The 24,734-nt window shown below is 39.0% G+C and overlaps 1 protein-coding gene across 2 annotated transcripts; it reads left to right on the top strand.

The window, feature by feature from the left end:
• The first annotated feature begins 26 nt into the window (after positions 1-26).
• Positions 27-24,390, top strand: TMEM87A (transmembrane protein 87A). Of its 2 annotated transcripts, none has more exons than XM_063398608.1 (20): positions 27-240; positions 1,646-1,703; positions 5,345-5,442; positions 6,249-6,365; positions 8,057-8,110; positions 8,217-8,273; positions 9,872-10,022; positions 10,730-10,791; positions 12,683-12,866; positions 13,652-13,751; positions 14,476-14,569; positions 15,464-15,536; positions 16,576-16,680; positions 17,813-17,871; positions 18,088-18,191; positions 18,526-18,599; positions 19,777-19,838; positions 20,816-20,871; positions 22,069-22,099; positions 22,413-24,390. In XM_063398608.1, exons 1-20 carry the CDS (start codon positions 109-111, stop codon positions 22,452-22,454), a joined length of 1,713 nt encoding a protein of 570 aa, XP_063254678.1. In that variant the 5' UTR covers positions 27-108; the 3' UTR covers positions 22,455-24,390. The 2 variants fall into 2 exon arrangements, with proteins under 2 accessions (XP_063254678.1, XP_063254676.1); XM_063398606.1 differs by lacking the exon at positions 15,464-15,536 and adding an exon at positions 14,840-14,915.
• The last annotated feature ends 344 nt before the right edge of the window (positions 24,391-24,734 follow it).

The raw sequence follows: 24,734 nt of genomic DNA, 5'->3' as shown, positions 1-24,734 counted from the left end.
GCCGGGGAGCGGCTCCGCCCAGCGCCGCTCTCGCCGGCCCACGACCGCCGCGTCCCTCCGCGGGGAGCGGAAGAGGCGCGGCCAGCGCGGCGGCCTCCGTACGGCGGGATGGCGGCGGCGCCGCGTTCCGGAGAGCGGCGGCGGCCCGGAGCCGTCCTGCTGCGGCTGCTGGCGGTGCTGCTGCTGGCGGGCACGGCGGGCGCCGGGCAGCGCTCCAAATGGCGGCTGCCGGTGCCCCTGGTGAGTGCGGGCAGCGGGCCCGGGCCCGCAGCCGCCGGGCCGGCCGGGGTGGCGGCGGTCGGAGCGATCGTGTGCGGGCGGGAGGCCGCGGCTGCTCCGCGCGTCCTCCTCGGGCGGGACGGCTGCGGTCGGGGGCTTCCCTGTCCGGGCCGCGCTTCTTTGGAGCCTGACCCGGAGCTGGTGCGGGGGCTCGGGGCTGTCTCCTGCCCTGCTGCCGGGCTTGAGCCCTGTCTGGCGGCTCGGCGGTGGCGGCCGGGGAGAGAAGGTTTGTGCCGGCAATAGTCCGAGCGGCGGCGGAGGGAGAGCCGCCCCTGTGAGGCCCGTGGGAAGGGAGGGAAGGAGGGAGGTCCTCCCCCGCCGGTGGCCGGCCTCGGTGGGCCCTGCGCGGGGGAGGCCGCCCCGCTGGCGGCCCGCACCGTCGGGCAGCGCCGCGGCCCGGGCTGAGAGGTGCAGGCCTTAGGGAAGGTGAAGGGATTTCGGCACTTCTGGTAAACCCTGCGTACTTGAATTTGCTTGAAGGAAAGCTACTCGAATTCGGTCGAACTTTATCAGGCGGTGAGAGTAATATGCACTTTATGTGAGGCTTTTGAGCTTCAGGAACAAAACTGAAGGATCACGGTGAACACTCCTGTTGATTCTTAGAACAGAATTTTATTTTTTATGGATGCTCCAGACCATCTCATCAGCAAGAAAATGGTAGTAATTACAATAAATGTTAATGTGAAGTGGATTCCGCTTGCAGATCAAAAAGCCCCAAGCCTCTTAAACCATCTCTAAACTAAGAGTATGCTGGAGAGTGGTGAAGCATGACTGGAAAGTCCAGTAAGTCTGGCTCCAGATCTGACATTTGCTTTCATTACTGTATTGACTTAAAACTCAGAATGGAAGATTATGTTTACTTAAGCTCAGTGACATTAAGCCTGATGCCAAAAGATTTTTGCATTTTATATATTTTTCACCTATTAGCAGCTCTGTCGACCATTACTGTATACTTATATAATTTCTTAGCTAACTTTAGTACATCTGTTGCCTTGTTAGGTTAGACAGACATATTCCTGGAATCCTACCATGGTAAACCAAGGACATTTCACTTTCCCATGTATTTAGACATAAGTAATGTAGGGCTACAAGCAGGCGGGGGGGCTTCAGTAGGGGTCGAACCAAGAGGAGAGTTACTTCATTAACTGTACTTCTAATTGGGGATTCTTGTCAATGATTCTAATTTGTTGAATTTACAAAAGTGTCTAAGGCCTACATTGTGTGTGCACTCCACCGTAAGTGCACCTGGAGGACCGTCAATAAACAGTAACTGCATTTTATCATTTCCTACTTGTTTGGCTTGTGATTTTAGGGCTGATAAGGAATCAAGCCCACTAATCTCTCTTCCTTTTTTCTGCTTTTGCAGGGGAAGAAGTTTAGCTTTGGGAAGATTCTCTTTAGCAACACCACCATTTTCCTGAGATGTAAGTGATTACAAGGGATTAACCTGCTCTCTCTGCTTTTTGACGCCCCGCCTATTTTTAACTTTTGGAACTCAAAGCACTGTGAAGTGTTTAACTGTGCTGGCTGCAGTGACAGCTAATCTAGCACTGCATGAAAGCCACAGCTCTGATGTGGCTGAGTCTGTTAACAGCGTGGGAGCTTCCCATTTGTGATCTGTTTAGGTTGTAGCAGAAATGAATGGCTGTATTCGTGGCCTCTGTGGAGAGGGCAAGATGAGCGGTGGGAGCACCACTTTGTTTCAGTGGGTATTCATGTATGGGGTGTGCTGCACTCTGCTGTGAGGTGTGCTTCTCTATCTAAGATTTGTTAAATTGCCCTGTCTGAGAGATCTGGTGCCAGCTGGACAGGGGCTGTTTGTATACTGATGCCATTACAGAAGGCAGTGGTTTTTGAGGCTTTGCTCCTTTTTAGCTGAGTGCTTTTGGGTGTAGTAAGGGAATGCAGCACACTGCAGCAGAGCTCTCCTGAGAGGTGTTTTCTCCTCCTGATCCCAGTGTATGAGTGTGATCACTGAGTTTGTTCTGTTGAGCAAACATGTTGGTAGCCTTCCCATTTCTTCTGTGTATTACTCTTGCTGATCTGGCCAGGTCTGTGGGTTATGCAGGTTACTGCTCCAAGGAAAGTTTCTGTGAAATACCCTCTTACCCTCTGTGAATATGAGGACAGCATGTAGATGCCAGTAAGATGTTATAGAAGTGACTAGCTGACTTAAAAAGGTGTGATGTCTTTGCCATGCACTTTGAACGCCTTAGGTGGTTGCAGCAGTTTTTACCATGAGAGTAAGCTATTTTGTCTTTGTGTGGTGTCTGCACTTACCTTGTTGTTTTTCAGGTTTGCTTTCCAATACATGCATTCTTGGGACAGTGTCTCAAGGAGAGTTTGTTGAAGTGCCTCCCTTGATCCCACATGAATCTGAAATAGGAGGATAGTGTTTGAGTGGCTGTTGGTGAAGTTCCATCTGTTCAATGTTAGGGCTTTCCACCTTGACAAGTGTAGCTGAGACACTGAAGTTTGCATCTTTCAGTGAGGCAATTGCAGGTGTACAGCTGCAGGATCACAATTAGAAATCTGCTGCTTGGGAAAAGGAGGGGGGTTTAAAAGTGCATTTTGGTGCTTGGGTAGGTTTTAGGCTTTCTTGTCTAAAGTTTAATAGAAATAGTACTCAGAGTGACATGTCCTCTAAGATACAGGTCTCTGAAGTGGAGTGTGTGGTAAATCTACTTGTGCCAAAATAACTGAGAGATGGAATTAAGGCATGGAAAAAGTTTTACTTGTGGCAAGGTAGATTTGTGAGTAAGAATTCAACCCCCTGGCTTCTGATGTGGAATTGAATTACACTGTATTATCAACCTTTATGCAGCATTAAGCCTTAAAAATCTTTCGTGAAGACATTTGTTTTATGTGCCAGTGTGATTGAAAGATTTACATGAATTTGGAAAATGAATCACTGAAAGAGGAAGGATCAAAGGCTGGGAACTTACTCTTTTCTCAGCCTAGAGGAAACTTTAGCTGCACCTGATACTGGGAAGCTTCAAGTTCTACACGTTTTTTTTCTGCCCATGCTTGTGTGGAAACTGGTCTCCTTTTGTTTCCTGTCTGTTGCCTCTTCCATCTGCTGTGTGAAGTTTGTGTGGATGATATGACCCTTCTTGCTCATGGGTTGTTTGTTGTTTTCCTGAGCACCTGCATCTCCTCATCTCCTTTTTTTCCCCTCTTCTTGATTTTTGTTGTTGTTGTGTTTTTTTGGGGTTTTTTTTGTTTGTTTGTTTTTTGTTTTTTGTTTTTTTTTAATCTGTATGGCATATTGCTGTCTGATGCTTTCTGCTTCTGACTGGGAAGATTGCTGCTGGCATGTAGTGTTGTCAATAATGAATTTATTTTTATATACTTTTCTGAAGTGCTGTTCTAGAAGGAGTTTAGTTTCTTGCACAGGATAGAATAAAAATCTGATGGATTCCTGATGGAAATTCTGCTCTCTGTAGATGAGTACAAAGACTGCATTCAAGTTGCATATTACTGGCTTTTGTTTGAAGGCTAAGGAACTTAGAAAAAATATCCATGGCATTTACAGAATTCAGCAGTATGGAAATCTGAGTTTTGGAGTACTTACTTTTCAAGGTTTCTGTAATTTTGATGTTTGCAGATATTGTGGATTGTAGGCCTATTTTATCTTTATGGGTGCTACTGCTGAATATGTAGTTGCCTAATTATTTTTCACAGATGAAAAGGTATTTAAAAGGTATTTTTGAATCTTATTTTTTGCTAGCACTTTTTTTGAGATACTCCTCATTTGGTCAGTTTTATGAGAAGAGCTTGTGTCATCAAAGAATTTGACATCTGCCCATGTCACTGCAGTGCTTGTGCTGCCTTTTAGTTTTTGTTGTGCCCTCTGCAACATCTAGCCCAACGTGAAACATGTATGCCTTGTTTTCGTGCTTACCAGAAGGTGTCGTAGGGAAACTCATCTTTTTCAGTGATTTTGCTTAAAGTTTTGGTGTTAGAAACTTGGTTGTTGAGTTTTTAGCTGTACATATACGTGTTTTAGTACTCACGAGGTGTAGAGTGGGATTAGTCAGTTAATACCCTGTGGCAGAGTTTTCCTTCTAATTGCTTTTTCTGCCTGCAGTGGTCAGTCAGTAAGGAAACATTCCTTAAAAGTGTATATGTAAGAAAGATGTGGATACATCCTCTCATATGAATGTTTCCCTTTAAAATTGTGGGAGCTTCTTAACCACTGCAAGTATTCTTCTGATAACTCACAAGAGTTTTGCCATTTGTTGGCTGGGGAAACACAGATGTAATCATCTAAATGGCTCTTCCAAGACTCTGAATAGTCACTGCTTATTTTATTTAAGGGTCAAGCTTGCCTTCTTAATGTCAAATTCTCTTTGTTGGGCTTTAGTTTAAGAATGAGATTTGAAACACAAAACCCCATACAACCCTTCCTGACTCAGGAGAAAGTCTTTTGTTTCACTTTTCATGCATGTTGTTACTAAAGTAAACCAAAGGAGAAAGTTGTCTTATTGCTGTTTTAGGTAGCATTGCAGCTTTGACAGCATGGGCTAATGTATAGATATCTTGTTTGTCTTCTGGGAGGGTGGATATTGACTGGCACAGTCTTACCTTCATTTCCTTGGCGATGGCATTGGTATATTTAAATTATATGTGGAAATTGCTTAGTATTATCCTGTTCCTAGCTTTCTCTGCCTGTTACATGTGCCCCTGTCTCTGAAAGGGAGATCCTTTTTGTGTATTGGAGGCATTGCTGTTCTTGTTTGGTATTTGCAGTTGCTGAAACATCCTTGATTGTCCTCAGAACAAAAAGTTCCCAAATGATCTTCAGCTCTTTAATAGAACTGTATGATGTTATAATGGAATTCTGTTCACATGCTTCTTTCACCGAACAGTTTCACATGCTTCTTTCACCGAACAGTAAGGAATTACTGGAGGAAAATATTTTTCTCTTATTTTGCTTTCAGTTTCATGTTTAAAATTGAATTATGTTGGTTTTGCACAGAATGGGAGGAAAAACCTGGAAACTTGGAAGGCAGATGGTATCTTACATATCTCATGTTTGATTTTTTTTGTTTGTTTGGTTTAGTTGAAGGAGACGAAAAAAATTGTGAACCCTCCCAGAGTTACAATGTTACTTGGTACTTAAGATACTCTGACTGCTACAATGAAGTCTTCAACTTTGGGGTAAGAATTCCCTGGAAGAACTTAAGTTATGATTTTTAGGGGTAAGCAGATCCTGGGAGGAGGGGATTAGAGATGTCTCCCTTGCATCCGCGTTGCAGTTTGGGCCTGAAAGACACATTCTTCCATTGGAAAGTAACAAATTTCTGGAATAGAATTGAAATGATTGACAGCTTGCTGCAGTTGCTGACTTTTTTGGGTTTTGGGTCCAGTGGAAGTGTTCGTCAAAATTGTTTTAAACCCAGGAACTTAAGTGAATACATTGAATAAAATAAATAAGTTTATGGTAGTTGAGAATATTTGCAGGAATAGTTAATGACAATGAATAGAAAAAATTGAACATTTACATGTTAAATTTAAATCCTGTTCTTTATGGATGCACATTTCAAGCATTAGCAGTTTGTACAAAATGTATAGGGTTTCTATCAGATGTGGTAGATCATAATTGTTCTTTCTATGGGTAATATTCTTCCATGTTTACTTAAATTATTAATTATGGCAGTTGTAACTACTAGTCTAACACAAGACTGAATCTTCACTCTTGAAAATAATAATGCAGAGTTTGTTTCTGTAGACTGAAGTTTATATTTTCTGCTGCTCCTCCACTTTTTAATTCTTACTCCTTACTTTAAGCCTGTACACCATCAATCGTTATAGTCTTGCGTGGTTTTGATGCCTTTATTCTACTAAATTTGATTCAAGAGAGTGTGCAGGATGAAACTATGGAGCTTTCCAGGTCTTGCAGCTGTCTACTGAGCTAAACCATTTGAAATACTTGATGCTAACCTAAGTTCTACTGTGTTTGGCAGGATGAACAAGCAGATAACTATTTTGGGACTACGGCTGAAGAGCATCCGGGTTGGTCAGGATACTATGCCACTTCTTCTATCATCTTCCCAAACTGCTCTGAGCTCTTCAGGCCTCAGGTACGGGTAGAAACCTCAGAGTTTGCTCTGCTGTCTTATGCAATATATGGAGAAGGTGGTAATTCCTGTTAGATCTGTTAGCATCCTATGTAAGTATCACTGTAGGCTGAGAGGTACTTCTTTTTATCTGTTTATGACAGCCAAACTGTGAGGATTTCTTAATTTTTCTTCACTTCTGGCTTGCTATTCAACATTTTGCTCACATTAGTGAAAAAAACCCAACCAAATTACTGTAAAAGTGCTGCAAACTTCAATGCTTCTTTTAGTTTATGGTTTTGTATTCTGGATTTGTTTCATTTACAGGAGACTACTGCTAGTTGCATAGAAGTGGCAGCAGAGTAAAAATCACACTAAATTTGAATCAGTAAAAGACAGGCATTTATTACTCAAATAATGTTCATTTAGAATAATGGAAATGAATGTTGGAAAATGAGTTACTTAAACACTGGTAGCAGGTTAAAAATCAAAAACAGTAGTGCTAGAACATGTTTGAAACAATTCAAGTGAAAGCAAGAAGACAATACAAAATAAGCATAAGGAAGTAATGTGCAGCCATCAGCTCTACACCAGCTAAATGACAGCTGATGACAATAGCAGTCAGCAGGCTAATGACAATACCAGTATAATTCACTGTCATTCCTTATTGGTGTACCTAAGAATTGAAGGCAGATTATGTATTGTTGCATCTGTGTTCAGCCGTTCCTTATTTAGACAAAAGGTTATGGATAGAAAATACTGGGAAATGTCTCATAACTCTGAACCTAGTGTTGTGGGTTGCTTTTTGGTATTTTTGGTTTTTTTGATTGAGAAAAAAGACTAATGCCTAAATATGACTTTTAATAATCTGCTTGCATACCTCTAATTCCTTTGATGTGTGAAGATGGCTTGATTTTGGTTTTTGAAAAGAAAGAAGAAACTCTATGATGCATGCTTTTTATGTTTAATAGTATGAGAAATGTCAGTTCTACTTTTACTTGGTTTTGTAGAAGAGATCCCGTGGGTTTAGCTGTGTAACATGAGCTTTGGCATCCTAGCTAAACATGCTTGTGAAAGTCTTTAAGGTTTGAAAATTCTTTAAGTAAATTCTTCCTCATCCGATTCCTCTGAAAAGTCTATTGATTTTTAACAATATATTCTTCTCAGATAATAATTTCTGAGAATAATAAAAATTTCACAGGAATTTCTTCTCTAGATTGTATAACTTTTTTCTTGTGGAATAGCAGTTTCACTAGATTTTGAGTCACCATTGTTCGAGAGAGTTGGCAAAATCTGGATCTCTAATAGGCACTTATCTAGGGACTTACTTTTGCATAGATTAAGGCAGAAATGTCAAAATCTTCTATCTGTTTGTTTAGACTTTATTTGGTAATGGAGATACCCAACTGATTCGTATTTCAAAACCAAAATTAACTTCATTGCTATCATGTCTCTTTTCTAAAAATAGATACCTGTTACTTGCAGGGAGTAAAAGTAGTTCTCAAATTACAAAACATTAAGTATTCAAGACTCCCTGCATAAATGGACAATTGTTTCATTTAGAAAAATGAAAGTTCTCTAATAAAGCTGTTGAAAGAATAATGAAGTTTACTGGAAGCTCTTCTGGTAATGTCATGTCGCTGTGTGAAGTGCCTATAAATGTTAAAGTGCATATAAAGTGTCTATAAATGCTTTACCTTTCTTATATTTTGCAGATTTTCTATAAAGAATTTGTTCATCCAGAGCCCCTCTCACCTGAGAAACAAGAGGTAGTTTTCATTTCCTTCTAATGAGTGAGTGTACTCATGGAAGAGGTAGTTTTGGCATATTGATTTATCCATTTTTCTGTGGTTTTTTTTCTCTTTTTCCCCTCAGGGCTTAAAAGATAAGAAGGAGAGTGCAGGAAATCACACAATGGTGACAGATAAAACTGTATGTATACTGAATTTAAGCATGGCTTGTAATTCAGCAGTCTTATTTTCTTTTGGTTTGCCTTTTTAGACGTGTATTTCTTTGTATAAGAGATTGCTGGTAGCATATTCTATGGTTTTTTACACCTGAATTTTTTAGCTTGAAACTAGATTAGTGCTGTGTGGAAAAAAAAGAAAACAGAGTAGTAAACAGAGTAACTGCTTCTTCTATATGTGAAATACAGAACTGATAGAATTCAAACCATTGGTATAAATTAAAAAATAAATGTCCCTTTCCATTGTAATTGGAAATAGTAATTAAAATTATCTTCTTTAAATGATAACTAATTCTTACAGAATACATTTGGTTTTTTTACATTTAGTCAGTTTTTTGAAACACTGTACAGTCAACTGAAAAAGTTGACTGATTACTTTTGATTTTCAGTCCCTTAGTAGTTTTATTATATATAACATTCAAGACTTAACCAGGAACAATTTTCAAAATAACTTCAAATTGAATGTCCTGGATGCTAAGAAAGAAAATGTATTTTACTGCTTTACTGTACTTAAAGGGCCATTGATTTTAAAGCTGAAGCATAAGTAGATGGGTGCAATTGCAGAGTAAAGAATCAATGCAGCAAGAAAAGGTGGTATTTTAAAGGCAAAATTTGTGTATATAAATGTATCCATTTTCTTTTAAGTTTACTGTGTTTCTAAGTTTTATGTTTAGTTAATATTAGCATAAACTTTTTTTAATATGTATATATAATACTCTGTTTTGGGTCTTGTAGTCAAGAGGTTTCTTAAAAGAAATGCATGCTCTTGATACTGAATTTCTCTTGGAGAGGCCATTAGAAAAAAATCTTTGTCACAGCTCTGCAGCAGTCATGGCAGTGACATACATGTCGATGGTCTTAGTTTTAACTTAATGCTCTTAGTAAATACTGTGGTTTCTGAGAGGTCTAGAGATTGTTCAGGTGTGGAATTTAGTTTTGCCTGCTGGAACTCAAAGAGAGCTCTGATTTGTTTTACGGTGCAAATATTTATCTGGATGAGGTTCCTCTCTGTTACTTCACTGGCAGGGTTTGAGCTTTGCAGGTATGAGAGCTGTTGCAGGGACTGTAGTAGTAGTGTCCATAGGAACTGGCTGCTATGGAACTCTTTTACCTCTCAGCTGCTTCTATATTATGCTGTAAAATTCAACCAGGGAGATGAGTTATGTAGCTCTGCAGTTCCCAAGCAATTGACTTCATCAGGAATCTCTGTGGTGGTCCTAACACTTCTGTAGTGAAAAGGAGTGTGATGCTTTCTTGAATTCTTTGTAGCTTTTGCAGTACCTTTGAGTACTTTTGCAGTAAGCCAGTGTTAAATTTGCAAAAAAAAATCACTTCCCAGGTCTTTGAGGATTCTTCTGGAATCAAACAACTACATTTTAAGTGTTATGTCTAATAAGTACAATTAAAATTTACATATTGGATATTTATTAACAAGTTTTAGATCTTGGAAGAGACGAAATTTATATTTACATGAAAGATACCACCCATATATGGCTAGTCTACTTCTGTCTTTTTCTTGCCTTCTCAACTGTGCACTGTTTATGTGGAGATGTTTTATTTTCAGGCAATGAATGCTGTTATCAAAACTTGGCGAGATGGGCCGTATATATTTATTGTGCAAATTATTGGACTTACAACTGCAAAGGATTCTACTGCCAGACTTAAAAGAACTGAGAGAACAACACCTTCCTCAGATCAGAGCAAACTCTTTACAAGTAAGATAGCTCTTTATACAGTAAACTGAAAATACAGCACCATTTTTATGTATTTGCAGTCTAAGTAGTCTAAGGTACTCTTAGTATATACCATGTGGTCCAATTTCATCAGACACTGTCTTTCACTTCACATAGGTAGAATATTACTGCAGCTCATTTAAGAGGTGATTGCTTCTGTCTTGAAGATCCTATGACTGTTCTGTCAGTCAGTTTACTGACAGAAATCAAGAAGAGTCAATCCCAAGCATTTCAGTTTTGAGGCTTGGTGTCTTGTTTCAGAAATGTGCAGATCCATACAGTGATCTGTACTAATAAGTCAAAACATAGAGTGCAAAGATCATAATTATCACCTTGATATTATATTTAATAATGCATTGATAACCTATTCAAACTTTAGAGAAGTTTAAAAATCCCCTTAAAAAGTGAACTTACACGTGTTTCTGAATTTTTCCTGTTGTACGTGAATCTCCAGCAAAAATTACTTCTAAGTACTGCCATGAGTTACTTGATAATGAGATGTGTAGTTTTAACTGCATGCTTTTGGCTGAGTATGTTATGAATCTTAGCTTTCTTTATTAAAGTTCAAGTTAGATTTGAAGGCTATGCGAAGATGTGGAATTTCATTACACTTAAGTGAAAGTCAACTAAGTCCTGCCTTCCTCCTCTTGGTTCTTGTTTGATTTGCTTATTGGATTGTCTTTTGACAGTGACAGTAGAACTGAAGGGGCCATATGAGTATCTCTCACTTGCAGACTACCCTCTGATGATTGTAAGTAAACCAGCTTTTCTTTGATCTATGGAATTGTCATTTGATTTGCATGTCAATTAAATACTCTTCTGTCATACTTCAGGAAACACAGAGCCAGTGTCTCAGGAGAAAAAGTTACTTAGCTGAGGGTGTTTTTGGTTTGATAGGCTGTTTTTGTTTGGTTGGGGTTTTTTGTACTGAGTACAGGGTAGGGAAAAGAAACACAGATTTCAGTTTCCTTGCATGTGCTGCCAATGTTGTTCATCTCTGTATTGTTTGAGTTAATGCTTGTTTAATTTGTAGATACTGAAGTTATTGGTATTGTTAGCTCTAAACTAAGAAGTTTTACTGGTGCTGTTATTCTCCCTAGCTCATATCTTAGAAAATCTCTATTCCATGCTCTTGTTTGCAGCTACCGTTTTGTTTGTCACTGCTTTCTTTGTTCTTTTACAGCTTAATCTTGCTTCCTCCACCAGCTGTTTTACACCCCATGAGGAGGTCTTTAATACTGCCTAGCAGGGAAAGCATAATTGAGCTACAAAGAGCTTAATCCCCTTTTTATTCAGTGGAGTTATTGGCTTGGTTTCTAGTTTCTTCTGTTGAGAATGCTAAACAATAAAGGAACTTAAAATGTTTATGTAGTGAAGACAGGCTTTAGCTGGGGATCAATAACAAGTGAGGTCTCTACCCTGACAGTATTGGCAAAGCAGCCTGTCAATAGTGGAGCCTGGCAGCATTCCTGAAACACACATTTTACTTCCTGCAGAAGCAAAAAGCCTCCAACAACTCTATTGAAATGGAATTCACCAGTGTGAATATCCCATGTGACAGGACCAGAGAAGAATCTGTATCTCTAAATGTTTTCTCAACGGAGCATCTGCATGTGAACTATCTCACCTAAGTTCTTACCATTTGAACTGCAGGGATTGGTTAGGTGTGAAAATGTGTAAGGATCAGTAAGCTGCTCTCCTAAGGAAGGTGTTTTCAGTTTGGGAAAGTTTTGATGGATTGCGCAGCTGATTTCAGTGTTAGCTTAAAAAAGGTTAGGTTTAAAAAAAAGAAATCTTCCTTCTGAAAGAGGAGACTGCTTGATTATTAAGCATTGTCCTATGCTCTAACTACTTCCTGCTGTTCACCTAATTACTCTCTCTTAATTCCTCTTCTTAATCTTAGTGTTATTTTGAAAATTTTCACTTGCTGTGGTATGATTAGAAGATTGAGCATTGAGTAACATTGTCAAGCTTATTGTTTGCTGTATGAGATGTACCATGAAAAGTTCTGAAGCAAGTAACACCGAACCAAACAAAAATCATAAAATGCTAGTATTTAAATGAATATCTGGATTTCTTTCTCAGCTGCAGCTTTTTGCTGGCCTAAAACTTGGTCAAAAACTGAGTTTGCTGGAAATTAACTTTTGAGAAAAGTTGTTAAATTATTTGAACAAGGACATACAAGCATTAGTTGCTTATCTCTGTTCTGTGGAATGGTGTCTAAAGGTGGCCTGTGAGTTTATTTGCAGAGTACTGTAAATGTATGACAAAGTTATTAATAGAACAATACATGAGATCAACTAGACTTTCTAGTACGTGATGATTTGCTTGAATTCTTACCTTTTTGGAACCTAGTAGCATGTATCTTCCTTAGAAAAAATTGCCTGTGAATTGGCAGACTATTCTTCAAGGGAGAAATTGTGCAGAAATTCAGTTACTCTCATTCCCTTTGTTGAGAGATTAGACTCTCGCTGTTAAAGAGTCCAGAGAACAGAAATGAAACAATGCCTGTCTATTTAAAAACTTCCAAAGTTGCTATACTAGGGGAGAAAATAGAGTTGTCTTACAGCTGTGGAATGGAAACAAGGAAATTACTATTCTTCGTCTAACGTTCCTATTTCTTTCTTCTTTTTGTGTAACAGTTTTTCATGGTCATGTGTATTGTGTACGTATTCTTTGGGGTCCTGTGGCTTGCGTGGTCAGCGTGTTACTGGCGGGATCTGCTGAGGATCCAGTTCTGGATTGGCGCAGTTATCTTCCTGGGAATGCTGGAGAAAGCCGTGTTCTATGCCGAGTTCCAGAACATCCGCTACACCGGCGAGTCCGGTAGGTGGCAGTGGCATTGGGCAGGGTAACTGAGGGGGCACAGCACTAATGGCTTACGCTAATTTGAGCTGGCAGATACATGTTAACTATATGGTTACTTGAGGATTGTTTCACAACAGAGAACAGGGAACCAGAGCTCCTGTATTTCTGTATGCTGTAAACATCATGCTCGGAGTTCTTCTAAAGCTAAAATGCTGTTGCTTTCTCTGACTCCTGAGAGCAGTGTCTTAGGTATACAAAATGCTACATTCTGTGCTGCAGTGCTGGTTTTAAGTTTAAAATAGGACTTGTTCAGTGTAGCTTGTAATTAATTTCTCACAATTGGTATTGGCCTTGGAAAGATACTTTGGAACTCCCTGTTCAACATGACAGCGTTGTAGATAACTCCTAGTATTCAACCCATAGCCTCATAATCCACCTTAAGAGATTCCCTTTATGTAAAATCCTTTTGCTCTGGTTTTGAGTTTCAGGCTGGATGCATAGTAATGAAACCCTGCAGCTAAAATGTCATTATGACTTTGCTAATTGGCCATACCCTTGGTGCAGGAGGTTTTGTTGGTTAACTTGTTTGGAAGAATAACTAGGCTGGAAGTAAAATTTTTCTGTAGCTTGTTTTTTATGCCAAGTGACCTTTTCTGAAAGCTAGCTCCAGATGTAGATAATAAAAAGATTATGCACTTTAATAGACTACTTCCTATATCTGCCCTCATACTATAACTGTATGCAGTAGTTAATAAAACAGATACATTTTAATGACCTAACTTCCTCCTCTCTGCTTTTGGTAGTTCAAGGAGCAGTAATACTGGCTGAACTTCTTTCTGCTGTGAAGCGCTCATTGGCTCGAACTCTGGTCATCATAGTCAGCCTGGGATACGGGATAGTCAAGTGAGTAATTCTGTTATGGGTTTTTTGTGTTCTATTTAAAGGGTTTTTACTATTGGTTTTTAAGAATTTAGGGCAATATTTATCTCCCTGTACTTTGCTTGTTAAAAGGTAAGTGCTTTAGTTAAGCGCTCTGAAGGTCTAGACTTCTTTACTGGTAAACAGAGGCAGTTCCATACTGTGATTACTCTTCTTTCCATCCACTTTTGTGTGCTGCTGTTGGGTGGGTTTCTGAATCATTGTTGAGATGCTCCACTGACTGGAATGGGAGCTTTATGGGCCTGCCTTGTGGGTGAGGGGGAGCTTTTATAAATGGGGTTGGTCAAGAATCAAGAATGATAGGGGAGGGGATCTGCCTCAGTAAGATTGTGGCTCATTTGTCTGTACACAGCTGTATTTAAAAACACAGGCTAGGTGGCAGTGGGAATTTTTGGCAAGTGTGGGTTTGCTGGGTGAACTGGTGAAGAAGTGGGATGAGAGTGAAATGGTCATGAAAAGTTAAACAGGTTAACTGAGAAACAGGACTGTTGCAGTCCCTTAGTCACATCATACCATAAGTCAGAATGAATAGTAAGTTTCAAGCACCAGAATAATGTTTCTGGATCTAGATGTGGCTTGTTACAAGGACCTTTTATTCATATGCTTCATACCTTGTGTTTAGGTTCAAATTGACATGGCTTCACTTTTTGTTCCCCACTTAATGTGAGTTTCACTTTTTTTCCTACAGGCCTCGCCTTGGAGTGACTCTTCACAAAGTAGTTATGGCTGGAGCCCTTTATCTGTTATTTTCTGGCATGGAAGGTGTTCTTAGAGTCACAGGGGTCAGTAATAACTGCTTGAATTTTCCCATGTGCCACAGACACTATTGGCTGTATGTACTTGTGTGAACAGCTGCTTTCCCTCCCCCTCCCCAACAACAGCCAACCCAAATTCCCGCTGCTCTGGTTTTGGAGGCTGTGCCTGGGGAAGTGTGTGTGAGTGGTGCTGCTACTGGATTTGTTAAGTGCACCTTGGGATGTGGATTTCTGATTTCTGTTATTCTTGTTTTGGGATAAAGTATTTAACCTGTTGTATATTTGATACTTTTCCAGTTTTTCTATGACACTGTGGCTCTGATAGCAAACTTGGCCCTGTCCATGATTGATGCCTGTATTATTTTGTGGATATCCTTTTAAAAACTGCAGAATGCTACAACCTTGTTCATAGCTTATTATTTCTTCTTACACTTAAAAGGAATAAAAGGTGTTGCTTGTTTTTGTTAGGACTTTGATAAGTTTATGATGTACACGCAAAGGCAAGTTTTAGTCAAACTCATAGTTGCCAGTGGAGCTTTCAGTTCATCCATGGATAGTGTAAAAAATTTAATTACTACATCTCTAACAAGCTGGTTGCTAGTTTTCTGTAATGGAAGTTGACAGAGCAATTAATCACAGCAACTGCCTCAGCAGAGAATCCTTCTAACAGTGCTAGATTGACTTAATCTGGAAAACTTCTTCTTGCCTTGCTGGTGGAGAACTGAGAACTGGCAATGTGGTATTGCCAGTTCCTCTCTGTGCATTGGACTAAACTCCTGGTTCAAGTTCTCTGTTTCTGTAGCAAAACTTGGAGGTGTTGTGGTGGCGTATTTGTGGTCTCTTAAAACAGCCTGACCCTCCTCCCTTCTCTACTTTGTTTTCTTTTCAGTTTGTTCTTATTGGCTCTCTCTTTGTCTCCAGGCCCAGAATGATCTTGCCTCCTTGGCTTTTATTCCCCTGGCTTTCCTAGATACTGCCCTGTGCTGGTGGATATCCTTCACTGTTTTACTTGATGGGGTGTGTTTTCTTTTGAATTTGGTTTTTTTTTGTTTTGTTTTGGGTTTTTTTGAATCTTTTTTTGGCTGAACTTTTTTAAAAAGTAAGATCCAAGTATGTATTTTGTTTTTCTTCTAGTAAAGGTTATAGAACATCTGTAAGTAAGTGTTCAGGTAAGCTTCTGCTGCCTACTGCTTACCTAGTTTTTGTTGAGCTGGATGTGTCTGTGTAAAGCTGCTCCAGAATATTGTCTGTCTGCTATCAGAATATCATTGTTGAGTATGAAAGTAATTTGTTCTAGTGTAGCATGTCATGGCATAGACATGACACAGAGGAGTAGCCTGTGAGGAAATGACTCGGTTTATATTTTGGGGAGAAAGTTGCTTAGCAACATCAAACCTAAGAGTCTTTCTGTAAAATTTGAACTAGTCTTGAAATAAGTGACAAAATGAGGCAGTGTTTATTTTTTGGTGTCTTGACATATTCATTCCAAGGAACTATAATCTTGTGTGACTTTAGCCACTGACATCAAATGCTGAACTTGTCTGTAGCAAAATCCCTGTAAAGTGTTCTTAGTGAAAGTCAATCACAAAAGCTGTTTAAAATGTGAATAGCTTGCTGCCCATCTGTGACCACCACAGTTCTTCCCTCTCATGATGTCTCTCCTAACCATTTGTTTTGTCACTGTGGAAATAAAATAAAAGAAAATTTGAAGGTACCCATATACATTAAATAGATTTTAACTAATTTCTAGTTCAGATTTTACTTTCCATTTATCAAATGAAATGTCCGAAATAGTTATTTGGATACCATCTTTGCGTGACAAGAGTTATAGATGTAGATGACTAAATAACATGAAAAGAACAGACTTTGCTCTCTAGTACGTTTGTCATGGGATGAATCTCTTCTGCTACTGAGAATGGTCTAATTTTTTGGAGGCTAAGTGTGTGATTGAGAGAGCTGTTGATCATAAGGTCTGTCCTCCTGTGTGACCAGCTTTTCCCTTCAGAGACTTTTCCTTGACTTTCCATACATATTCATCAGCTTAACTCAAACAATGAAGCTGCTAAAACTTCGAAGGAATATTGTGAAACTGTCTTTGTATCGGCACTTCACCAACACACTCATCTTGGCAGTAGCAGGTAAGCAAAAAATTATTCCAGTTAAATAAAACGACTTTTCATTTTCATATGGGGCTTGATTTGGTCACTAGAGCAAATTTTTAAGTTTGATGACCTTTGTGTAAGTACAATCAAAATTCTTGGTATTTCTAACACTTGACCCATTTCTAACAGTGAGTATTTGCCAAGTGTTATGTCAGTATGTCAGAAATAGTGGATTATTAGTCCTGATGTTAGCAAGATCATTAGTTCTGTGCAGCTGCTCTAACAGAGCACTTTAGTCCCACTTCAAGCTGCCAGGGGCAAAAATTTATTATTATCTTATCCTGTAACTTCACAAAGATACTTTTTGCCAAAATTGCAGTATCCCTGTATACCATGGGATTTTTAAGATGTCTGAAGATCAGAGTGATTGTTGGAAAAACTGCAGTTTTGTAACATAATGCCTTCTCTATTCTGGAAGAATACAAATTGAGCTCCTTTTCCCATTTATAGTAGTGATGAACTGAACTTCAAGAATAAATCTGTTGGTGCTTCCAGATGCTTTGCTATCTATATAGTGAGCAGGAAACTTCTAAAGACTGTGCTGTTTAATTTAAACTAACGAGCAAAAAAGTACTTTCCTTTTGAACTACAGCTCTGATGAAATTCCTTTTAGCAGCTGTTCTTTAATCATCTTAAAATCCTTTAGTGGAGGGAAGTCTCTTCTACAACTGTGGTAAGAGCATAGTTTGAGTGTTGAAACTGTTGTGGGTCAAGATCTGAATCTTAAAGCATTCAAGCAGATTAGATTGTTCAGTTACTTCAGGGTCAGCTTTACTTGTCAAGTGATAATGAAATCATGGTTTGAAGGCTAGATAAAAGTGATATAAGAATAATAAATAGGTCTTAGGAGTTGGCTAAATACTTCGTATTTGATTTATGTCTTGTGCCTGTGAAGAAACATGAGTAAAATATACTGGTCTATGCCCAAATTTCTGTCTAAGGTCAGTGCAATAGAGCCATCTCCTGTTTGCCAAAACCATTAAATTGGATTTCAAGATTTCAGTATTCAGGTCTTTGATCTTTGTTTGGGAAACACAGTCCTGTTGGTGGGGTATTTGAATCGGCATCTTACGTAGCAATAAGCAGCTTGTTTGTTTGAATATTGCAGCATCTATTGTATTCATCATCTGGACAACCATGAAGTTCAGGCTGGTGGACTGCCAGTCGGTGAGTTTATATTAAATGCTTTCTACAGTTTCTGCCTCTTGATAAATTTATATTTAGCAGTGAGATTGCCACAAAGCGCCACATGCTAAAATTCTCACTGTTGTGAGTAATGAGCCTCTTTGACAAATGCCTATTCTTCAGCCTTGGGAAGAGATGAAGACATGGAATTTCTTGCTTCACAACATCTTTCATTTGTGCTGCTGGTTTTCTTGACAGGACTGGCAAGAACTATGGGTGGATGATGCCATCTGGCGTTTATTGTTTTCAATGATCCTTTTTGTCATCATGATTCTGTGGCGACCATCTGCTAACAACCAAAGGTTCAGCTTTTCTTACCTCTTCCTAAAAATACTGGGTTTTAGGAATGCTTGTTTATTCAAAAAGTCCTGGTGGGTGATTTTAGTTGCTGTACACTGTTCAATAAGCAGTGTGGGGAGGGGAATGTAAACCTAGAGAATTTACATATATAAAATCCAGTCTGTTCCTGGTGCTGAACTTAAGAAATGACTTAAACTTTGATTATATAGTTTAGCATCGGTCTTCATAACAGTGAACTACACAGAATAATCGAGCCATGTCCATGTTGGGGTAATGGATCTCTTGGGAGACAAGACACAGAATTCTAAGATGGCTTTCATTCCTTCACTTCTATAGGTTTGCTTTCTCACCACTGTCGGAAGAGGAGGATGATGATGAGCAGAAAGAGCCAATGTTAAAGGAAAGCTTTGGTAAGAGAAAAAGATTTTTCCACTCAATTTCAGTGTTAAAGACAATTCTGTGGAGGAAGTTGTCTTGTTCTGGTAAAAATTTTATTACTGCAAGAGAAGCAGAATCGATTGTCATTGATACACAGAGTTCTAGAGGAAACACTGGCTTTATTTTACAACACTGGTTTAGTATTTACATTGCCTGTTTAATTCTGGGGTTTTCCATTGACATTGGAAACACTGCTACTGCTGTGGTTGCTTTGCCATGTCCAGGAGACTTTGTTTGATTAAATATGTCATGTCTTCGGTTTTAATCCAGTTGTGATGACAAGGATCTCTTGAATATTGTTGTGTGCAGTTCTCTTTTAAAATCCCATTTAAGAATTTTTAATTATTATCTGTTCTCTGAACTCTGAAATCTTCTTTTCTAAATTAGGGCTTAGCATAGGAATGTCCAGTGTAAATGTAGGAGTATGTTTATTTGTGAAATTGTGTACTGTAACACCTCTTTTTATAAGCTGTGTAAAAGGTAGGGCTACATGCCTGCTGCTGTCTGACCACAAATGAGTTATGCTGGGATATATCAGTGCTGTTTGGCTTGTTTAGGAGCTGAGGAGAAGTGTGTAATCCATTAGGTGCATTTAACAAACCAGCACGATCTGGCTGTCTGCCAGGCTGGGAGATGCACTTTGCTTCTCAGCTTTTATGGCAAGCAAGTGGCTGGTGAGCAGTCAGTAGGTAAAATAAACTTTGGAAGCTGCCTGTGTCTCAGAATGGTTGAGGCTGGAAGGGACCTCTGGAGGTCATCCTGTCCAAGCCCCTGCTCAAGCAGGGTCACCCTGAACACATTGCCCTGGACCATGTCAAGATGGCTTTTGAGTATCTTCTAGGATGGAGATTTCAAAGCCTCTCTGGGAAGCATGTCTGAGTTCTATGCTGCTGACGTCTGGCTTAAATAAAAGGACTAGAAAATTATATTCCCTAGGTAAAACTTTAAAATTCAGTAAAAAGTACATACTCTACCTGTTAGGAAAAAGTACAGCAAGCTTTTCAAAGGGGAAGCAGTCTAAATCATTACCTTGGTCTAACTCTGTCTCTTTGACTTGATGAAATATCCTCAATGAACATGCTATACTTTCACTTACTATGAACAATTATAATTCACTTACCCCAATCTTCTTTCTTCTTTTGGCTTCAGAGGGAATGAAAATGAGAAGTACAAAGCAAGAACCAAATGGGAATGTAAAAGCAAACAAAATTGTGAGTATGACCTCTGTATGTCGAAGAATATGGACTTATCTCTTCTTTGTATAGTGCCATTAGGAGAACACAAACATGACAACTTTTGAGCCAATAAATGGGAAAATTCTGGTTTGCTTCCGAGTGTGAATAAGTCAAAGTATCGTAAGTTATCACAGTACTGCTGAAAAGAAAGTAAATACAGGTTTTTCTCAAAATTTCCTTTAAATTTAGTGGGAACTTAAAAATTCAGTCTGTTCTTTAGGAATGTGTCCACAATTCAGTGTAGGTAGAACTGTGTAATACAATATACTGATAGTGTATACTGATATAAAATACTGATACAGTATTTTAACAAGTTTGTCAGTCTGAGAGGGAGGCTGAGCCATGTTTTATATAAATTGCCCTCTGGTTTTGAAATTTGTGATTCATTACTTGAATGGGGTGATGTTATATATTTTTATGTACCTACCTAAATACTTTGGGGGAACATGCATTTTTCCATGTGGCTTATAAGCAAGATGTTTTCACATTCATCTAGGAGGCCTAAAATATGTCTTGGAATCTTTTCATAGAATTCATGCATAAATTTAAAAGTGGAAAGAACCCATAGGAATTCATTATAATAGCAGTCATATTTTTGTCAGTAGCATTGTTTTTCTCAAGGGTTGGTTGTAGCTGTATACTACTTACCTGAGCATAGATAACATGAAAGTTAAACTTTTCTGTTTTGTGAGGGGCTGGTGCTGAGGACTGTTACAGAGTTCACAGCAACTGGGTGGGTTTTTAATTACTTTTTTTTTCCCTTGAAATGTGCTTTTTCTAATCCAGAAATCAAATTGAAGGAGGGTTTTTTGTGTTGGTTTGTTTTTAATTTTTTCACTGACATTATAAGTACATTGTTTTTTGTCAAGTAGGATAAGAAGAAAAAGGCTTGCCATATGACAGTATTGTGGGAAAACTGACTTTTGTTTTCTGTTTACTTTCTGTACTTGTAGCAAGAGGATGACCTGAAGTGGGTAGAGGAGAATGTTCCTTCATCAGTGACAGATGTGTGAGTATTTTTATAGTCACAATAAAGGCAGGTTCCTTTCCCACAGGAGTACATTAAAATTCCTTATCAACTTCCATGGGCAGAGCCTGGCTCTGGCCTCTGATCCCTTGTATGCAGTCTGCTGGAGTTGCACACAGGCTGACATAAGGAGCAGCCTCTTGGAATGTGGAACCATAGCCTGGTCTGCATTTTACTGAAGTTAAAACTACGTACATAAATCCAGAAAACAAAGGATGAACAAACTGCCTTCTAGTGTTCTGAAAAGACCTTAGAGTATCTTGCTGAATGTAAACCATGGAATAATGTTTCCCAGTTTTCAGCATTATCTGGAACATCTGACATAATTTTTGTGTTTCTTTTAGTATGAGGTAATATATAGGTAATATAGTCAGCTGTGTACACTTTCTATATCTCTTCTGCTTCCAGTAACTTTTACATGCTAGAAGTGTCAGTGCTGGTGTCTACAATTTTCATAACCAAACTGAAGTTCATACATAAATGTGTTCACAAATTTGAACATGTAATTTTGGCAGAGGATCTGGATTGAAGTACAAAACTGCTTGAACTTGGGTAAAGACAAGAAATTAGGTGAAGTTTTAAGAGGAAAAAAGTGCATTTTCTGAACTGAATTTGGTTTTCCCAGTTCTAATACTTGTTTTTTGAAGACTGATAGGATTTCTTAAGAAATAAAGAACTAGGCTGGTATAAACTAGGAAAGGGCACTTTGAGGTAATCTGCTGCAGGTTTTCTGTTTCTGAGAATGTGACTGGGGTTGTGAAGAGCCGAGATCCCAATAGATGAGAGACTTGTTGTAGCTGGAAAGGCTGAAGTACCAGTGGAACTTGTTTGACTTCTGGGACAGGTTTTTACAACACGGTCCCATACTGTGAATGTCTTCAGTGCAGTTCAGCCATGTTCCTGTACAAATAAAGCAGCCTATTTCATGGCAACTTGGAAGTTGTTCAGTTGGTAATGAGAAACATAATAAAAAAGAATTTTAAAATTGTAAAGGTCATTGAGGATACTCCTTGGGCTCTTCCTTTTTTGTGTGTCTTCGTATAATTTCTGTTACATTGAAAGGTCTGTCTTTATTGTTTCTTTCCTGTGCCCTAAAAACCAACGTAAGGTTGAAAATGGTTGTCAGTATGCTCTTAGTACGTGCTCTAATTATTTTAACTTCCTTTTCCCCCACTGTAGTGCTCTTCCAGCTCTTCTGGATTCAGATGAGGTCAGTAAAGAAATCTTCACTTCAAATTAGTCTTCTGACATACCAGGGGGGTCATGAGTCAGCTGATAAGATCTTGGCTTATTAGAACTGAACTCTGCTCATGCAATGCAACAGTAAAATATTACAAGAGGGGAAGGATAATAGGAACAACTTCTTAGAATACAAATGTATTCTAAAATAAGTGGTGTATTTGCTGTCTAAGTTGTACTCCTCACTTAAAATGCATATGAGTGTTGTTTGTTGTGAAAATGCATGTTCTGAATGATGTAAATCTACCGGGGAAAATTACAAGATTGGATATTTTATTTTGCAGGAAAGAATGATTACCCACTTTGAAAGGTCCAAAATGGAATGAAGGAGTAGCTTTTTGCTCTTGGAAGTGGAGACACCTCTTAAAGTTACTCGGTGGAGCAAGTACATCCTGCTGATTTGTCTCTTGATCTCAGCATTGAAAGTTTGATGCTTTAATGTCATGGAGGGTGTCTTGCTGTGGAAGAAGTTCACAAGGACATTATAAATGTTTTGGAAATTTGAATTTAAAGTTGCTGCAAGTTTGGATTTTTAAGCAATTGACATGTGTACTATTCCAGCACCTTCTGTAACTTTTCAAATATTTAATCTGTGAAACTAAAATTCCTAATGTCTGCTTGAGGAGTTTATATTTCAATGTTACAATTGACACTTAGAGGTGAACTGCCTGTACCTTTTTGGGGGGAGGGTGGGGACAGATAGAAATAAGCACTGAAGAAACAACAGACCCATTTTCTGGTAGATAACAACTGCTGTTGTATGTCTTGTGTCCAATATGCATGAGAGAGTTTTAGAGAGAAGCTCCTGTTGATGAAGACAATTAAGACGCCAGAAAGGAAATATTTGGAAAAGTTACAGTGATATGAGTTTTTAACAAAATCAAGTGCAATTTTATTCATAACACTGTGTATGAAAGATTTTCTATTTTAAATGCCATTGACCTGTAGGTAACAGCTGCCTAGAGCTAACACTCGCTGTTGTGGCACATCTCATTGCCGGCAATGTGGTGGATGCCTGGAAAAATGATTTGCCCCGGCCTTTCATGTGTTGCATGGTTTAATTTAAAAAAATACCCCAAGAAATAAAACAACAAAAACAAACATCACCAGAACCACTCCTGCAGTGCTCCACAAGTGCTTGACTACACGTTAAGCAGATATTAACTGGATGTCTCAGCAGAACTCTTCTCCCTTGACACGTAACATCTCCCACCGAGAAGTTGGCACTCCTCTACGAGAAGATGGCTTTGCTTTCTAGGGGTGCGAGCACTGCCTGCCTTACTTGAAAGAGGATTTATGGGGAGTCACCAGGGCTGGGATAGTTCTGTTCCCCAGTGCCTGTTTAGAATTGCCTCCCATGTAACTGATTAGATGCTGGGCTTTCCTGTCCCAGCTGGTCCCTGTGGCCAAGAGGTATTCTGAGATCACTGTGTTTCAGTCAAAGTTGCAGGTCTCTGTTCTATATAATTGCATTTATTTCTCCTTTTGAAATGAAAAAGAGCTTTTGGACAATGTTCCGGTTTTTGCTTGGCTGCAACAGCTGAAGTTGCAATAACTTCCTCATGGAAACCTGTCGTGGACTGTATGACAAGAGCTCTAATTTGGGGTCATAACCCTTAAACGTGATGATTAGGAGGCAAGCAGCAGCTGGATATCTAGGAAGCAGATATGGCTGCTGCTGGAACAGCATAGAGCATCAGCTTTTCTGGTTCTTCGCATAGCTATGTCAGAAGTGAACATGTGCCTGTACTTCATTCATTCCACTGTAAGGTCTGGTAGCTTAGCTGTAGCTCCTCTTTATCAGCAATTCAAGCTGAAACATGGCACTTTACAGTACAGTAGCTGAGGCACAAGGACATAGCATCTTCTGCTAGCTGTGTTGTGGGGAGGGCAGCTGGGCAGAGCAAAAAAGCTGTGGCTATAGCATGTCACTGCTTCTGCAAGAGTTGCTGGAACTCTTCTGCCATCTTCAGGCCACAGATAGAATCTTTAATTAGAAAACAATTCTAATTTGCTATGCTTAATTGACATAGATGAAAAAATATTACCTCCATGTCCTTTTGGGGAGAGGAAATTTTGTGAAATAAAGCTACACAAAGCTTGCTATTTAATTTTTGTTTTGTTTTGTTTTCATTTTTAAGGAAATCCTATTGTTTTGGGTTGTTTGGGTTTTTTGAAACAAATAGGTAAAAATGTTCTCTACTGGAAGCACAAAAGTTTGTATGTACTATTTAATAAAGGCTAGGCAAAGAGTAGAAAGGCTCACATTGTGTCCTTCCAGTTTCCTCCTCCCTCTTCTCTCACATAAAGTGTTACCACCTTCACAAAGCTGCCTGATTTTAGCTCTTTAGTCCAATGCAGGTATTCCCAACAGTTCTTTTGAAGATTGAAAATGAAGTCTGTCATTTGCAAAACTAATGGAGATAGAGCAAATCATAAATGTCTGGAAAAATCCCAACTATTTTCCCTAATTAATACGTATTAATAGTTTAATTAATAATTTAAAAGCTAAAATAAACATAGTACCAGCATGGTGCTTTCATTCTCTGACTACAGTGGTCTTAGGCAATCCTTGTAGCATTCTACCCTTCCATTCTTGTACTCAC

Source organism: Prinia subflava, chromosome 5 (assembly GCF_021018805.1).
Source record: "Prinia subflava isolate CZ2003 ecotype Zambia chromosome 5, Cam_Psub_1.2, whole genome shotgun sequence".
NCBI lineage: Eukaryota > Metazoa > Chordata > Aves > Passeriformes > Cisticolidae > Prinia > Prinia subflava.
The sequence above is the reverse complement of the archived record's forward strand: the minus strand, read 5'-3'. Positions and strand labels throughout refer to the sequence as shown.

Bases quoted from the DNA above. Each gene is read 5' to 3' on its own strand.
- TMEM87A (XM_063398606.1), top strand. From the start codon at position 109: ATGGCGGCGGCGCCGCGTTCCGGAGAGCGGCGGCGGCCCGGAGCCGTC. The intron at 14,916-16,575 runs CCTTTTAAAAAC...TTCCATACATAT, and splicing joins CTGTATTATTTTGTGGATAT to TCATCAGCTTAACTCAAACA. The intron at 19,839-20,815 runs GTGAGTATGACC...CTGTACTTGTAG, and splicing joins ATGTAAAAGCAAACAAAATT to CAAGAGGATGACCTGAAGTG.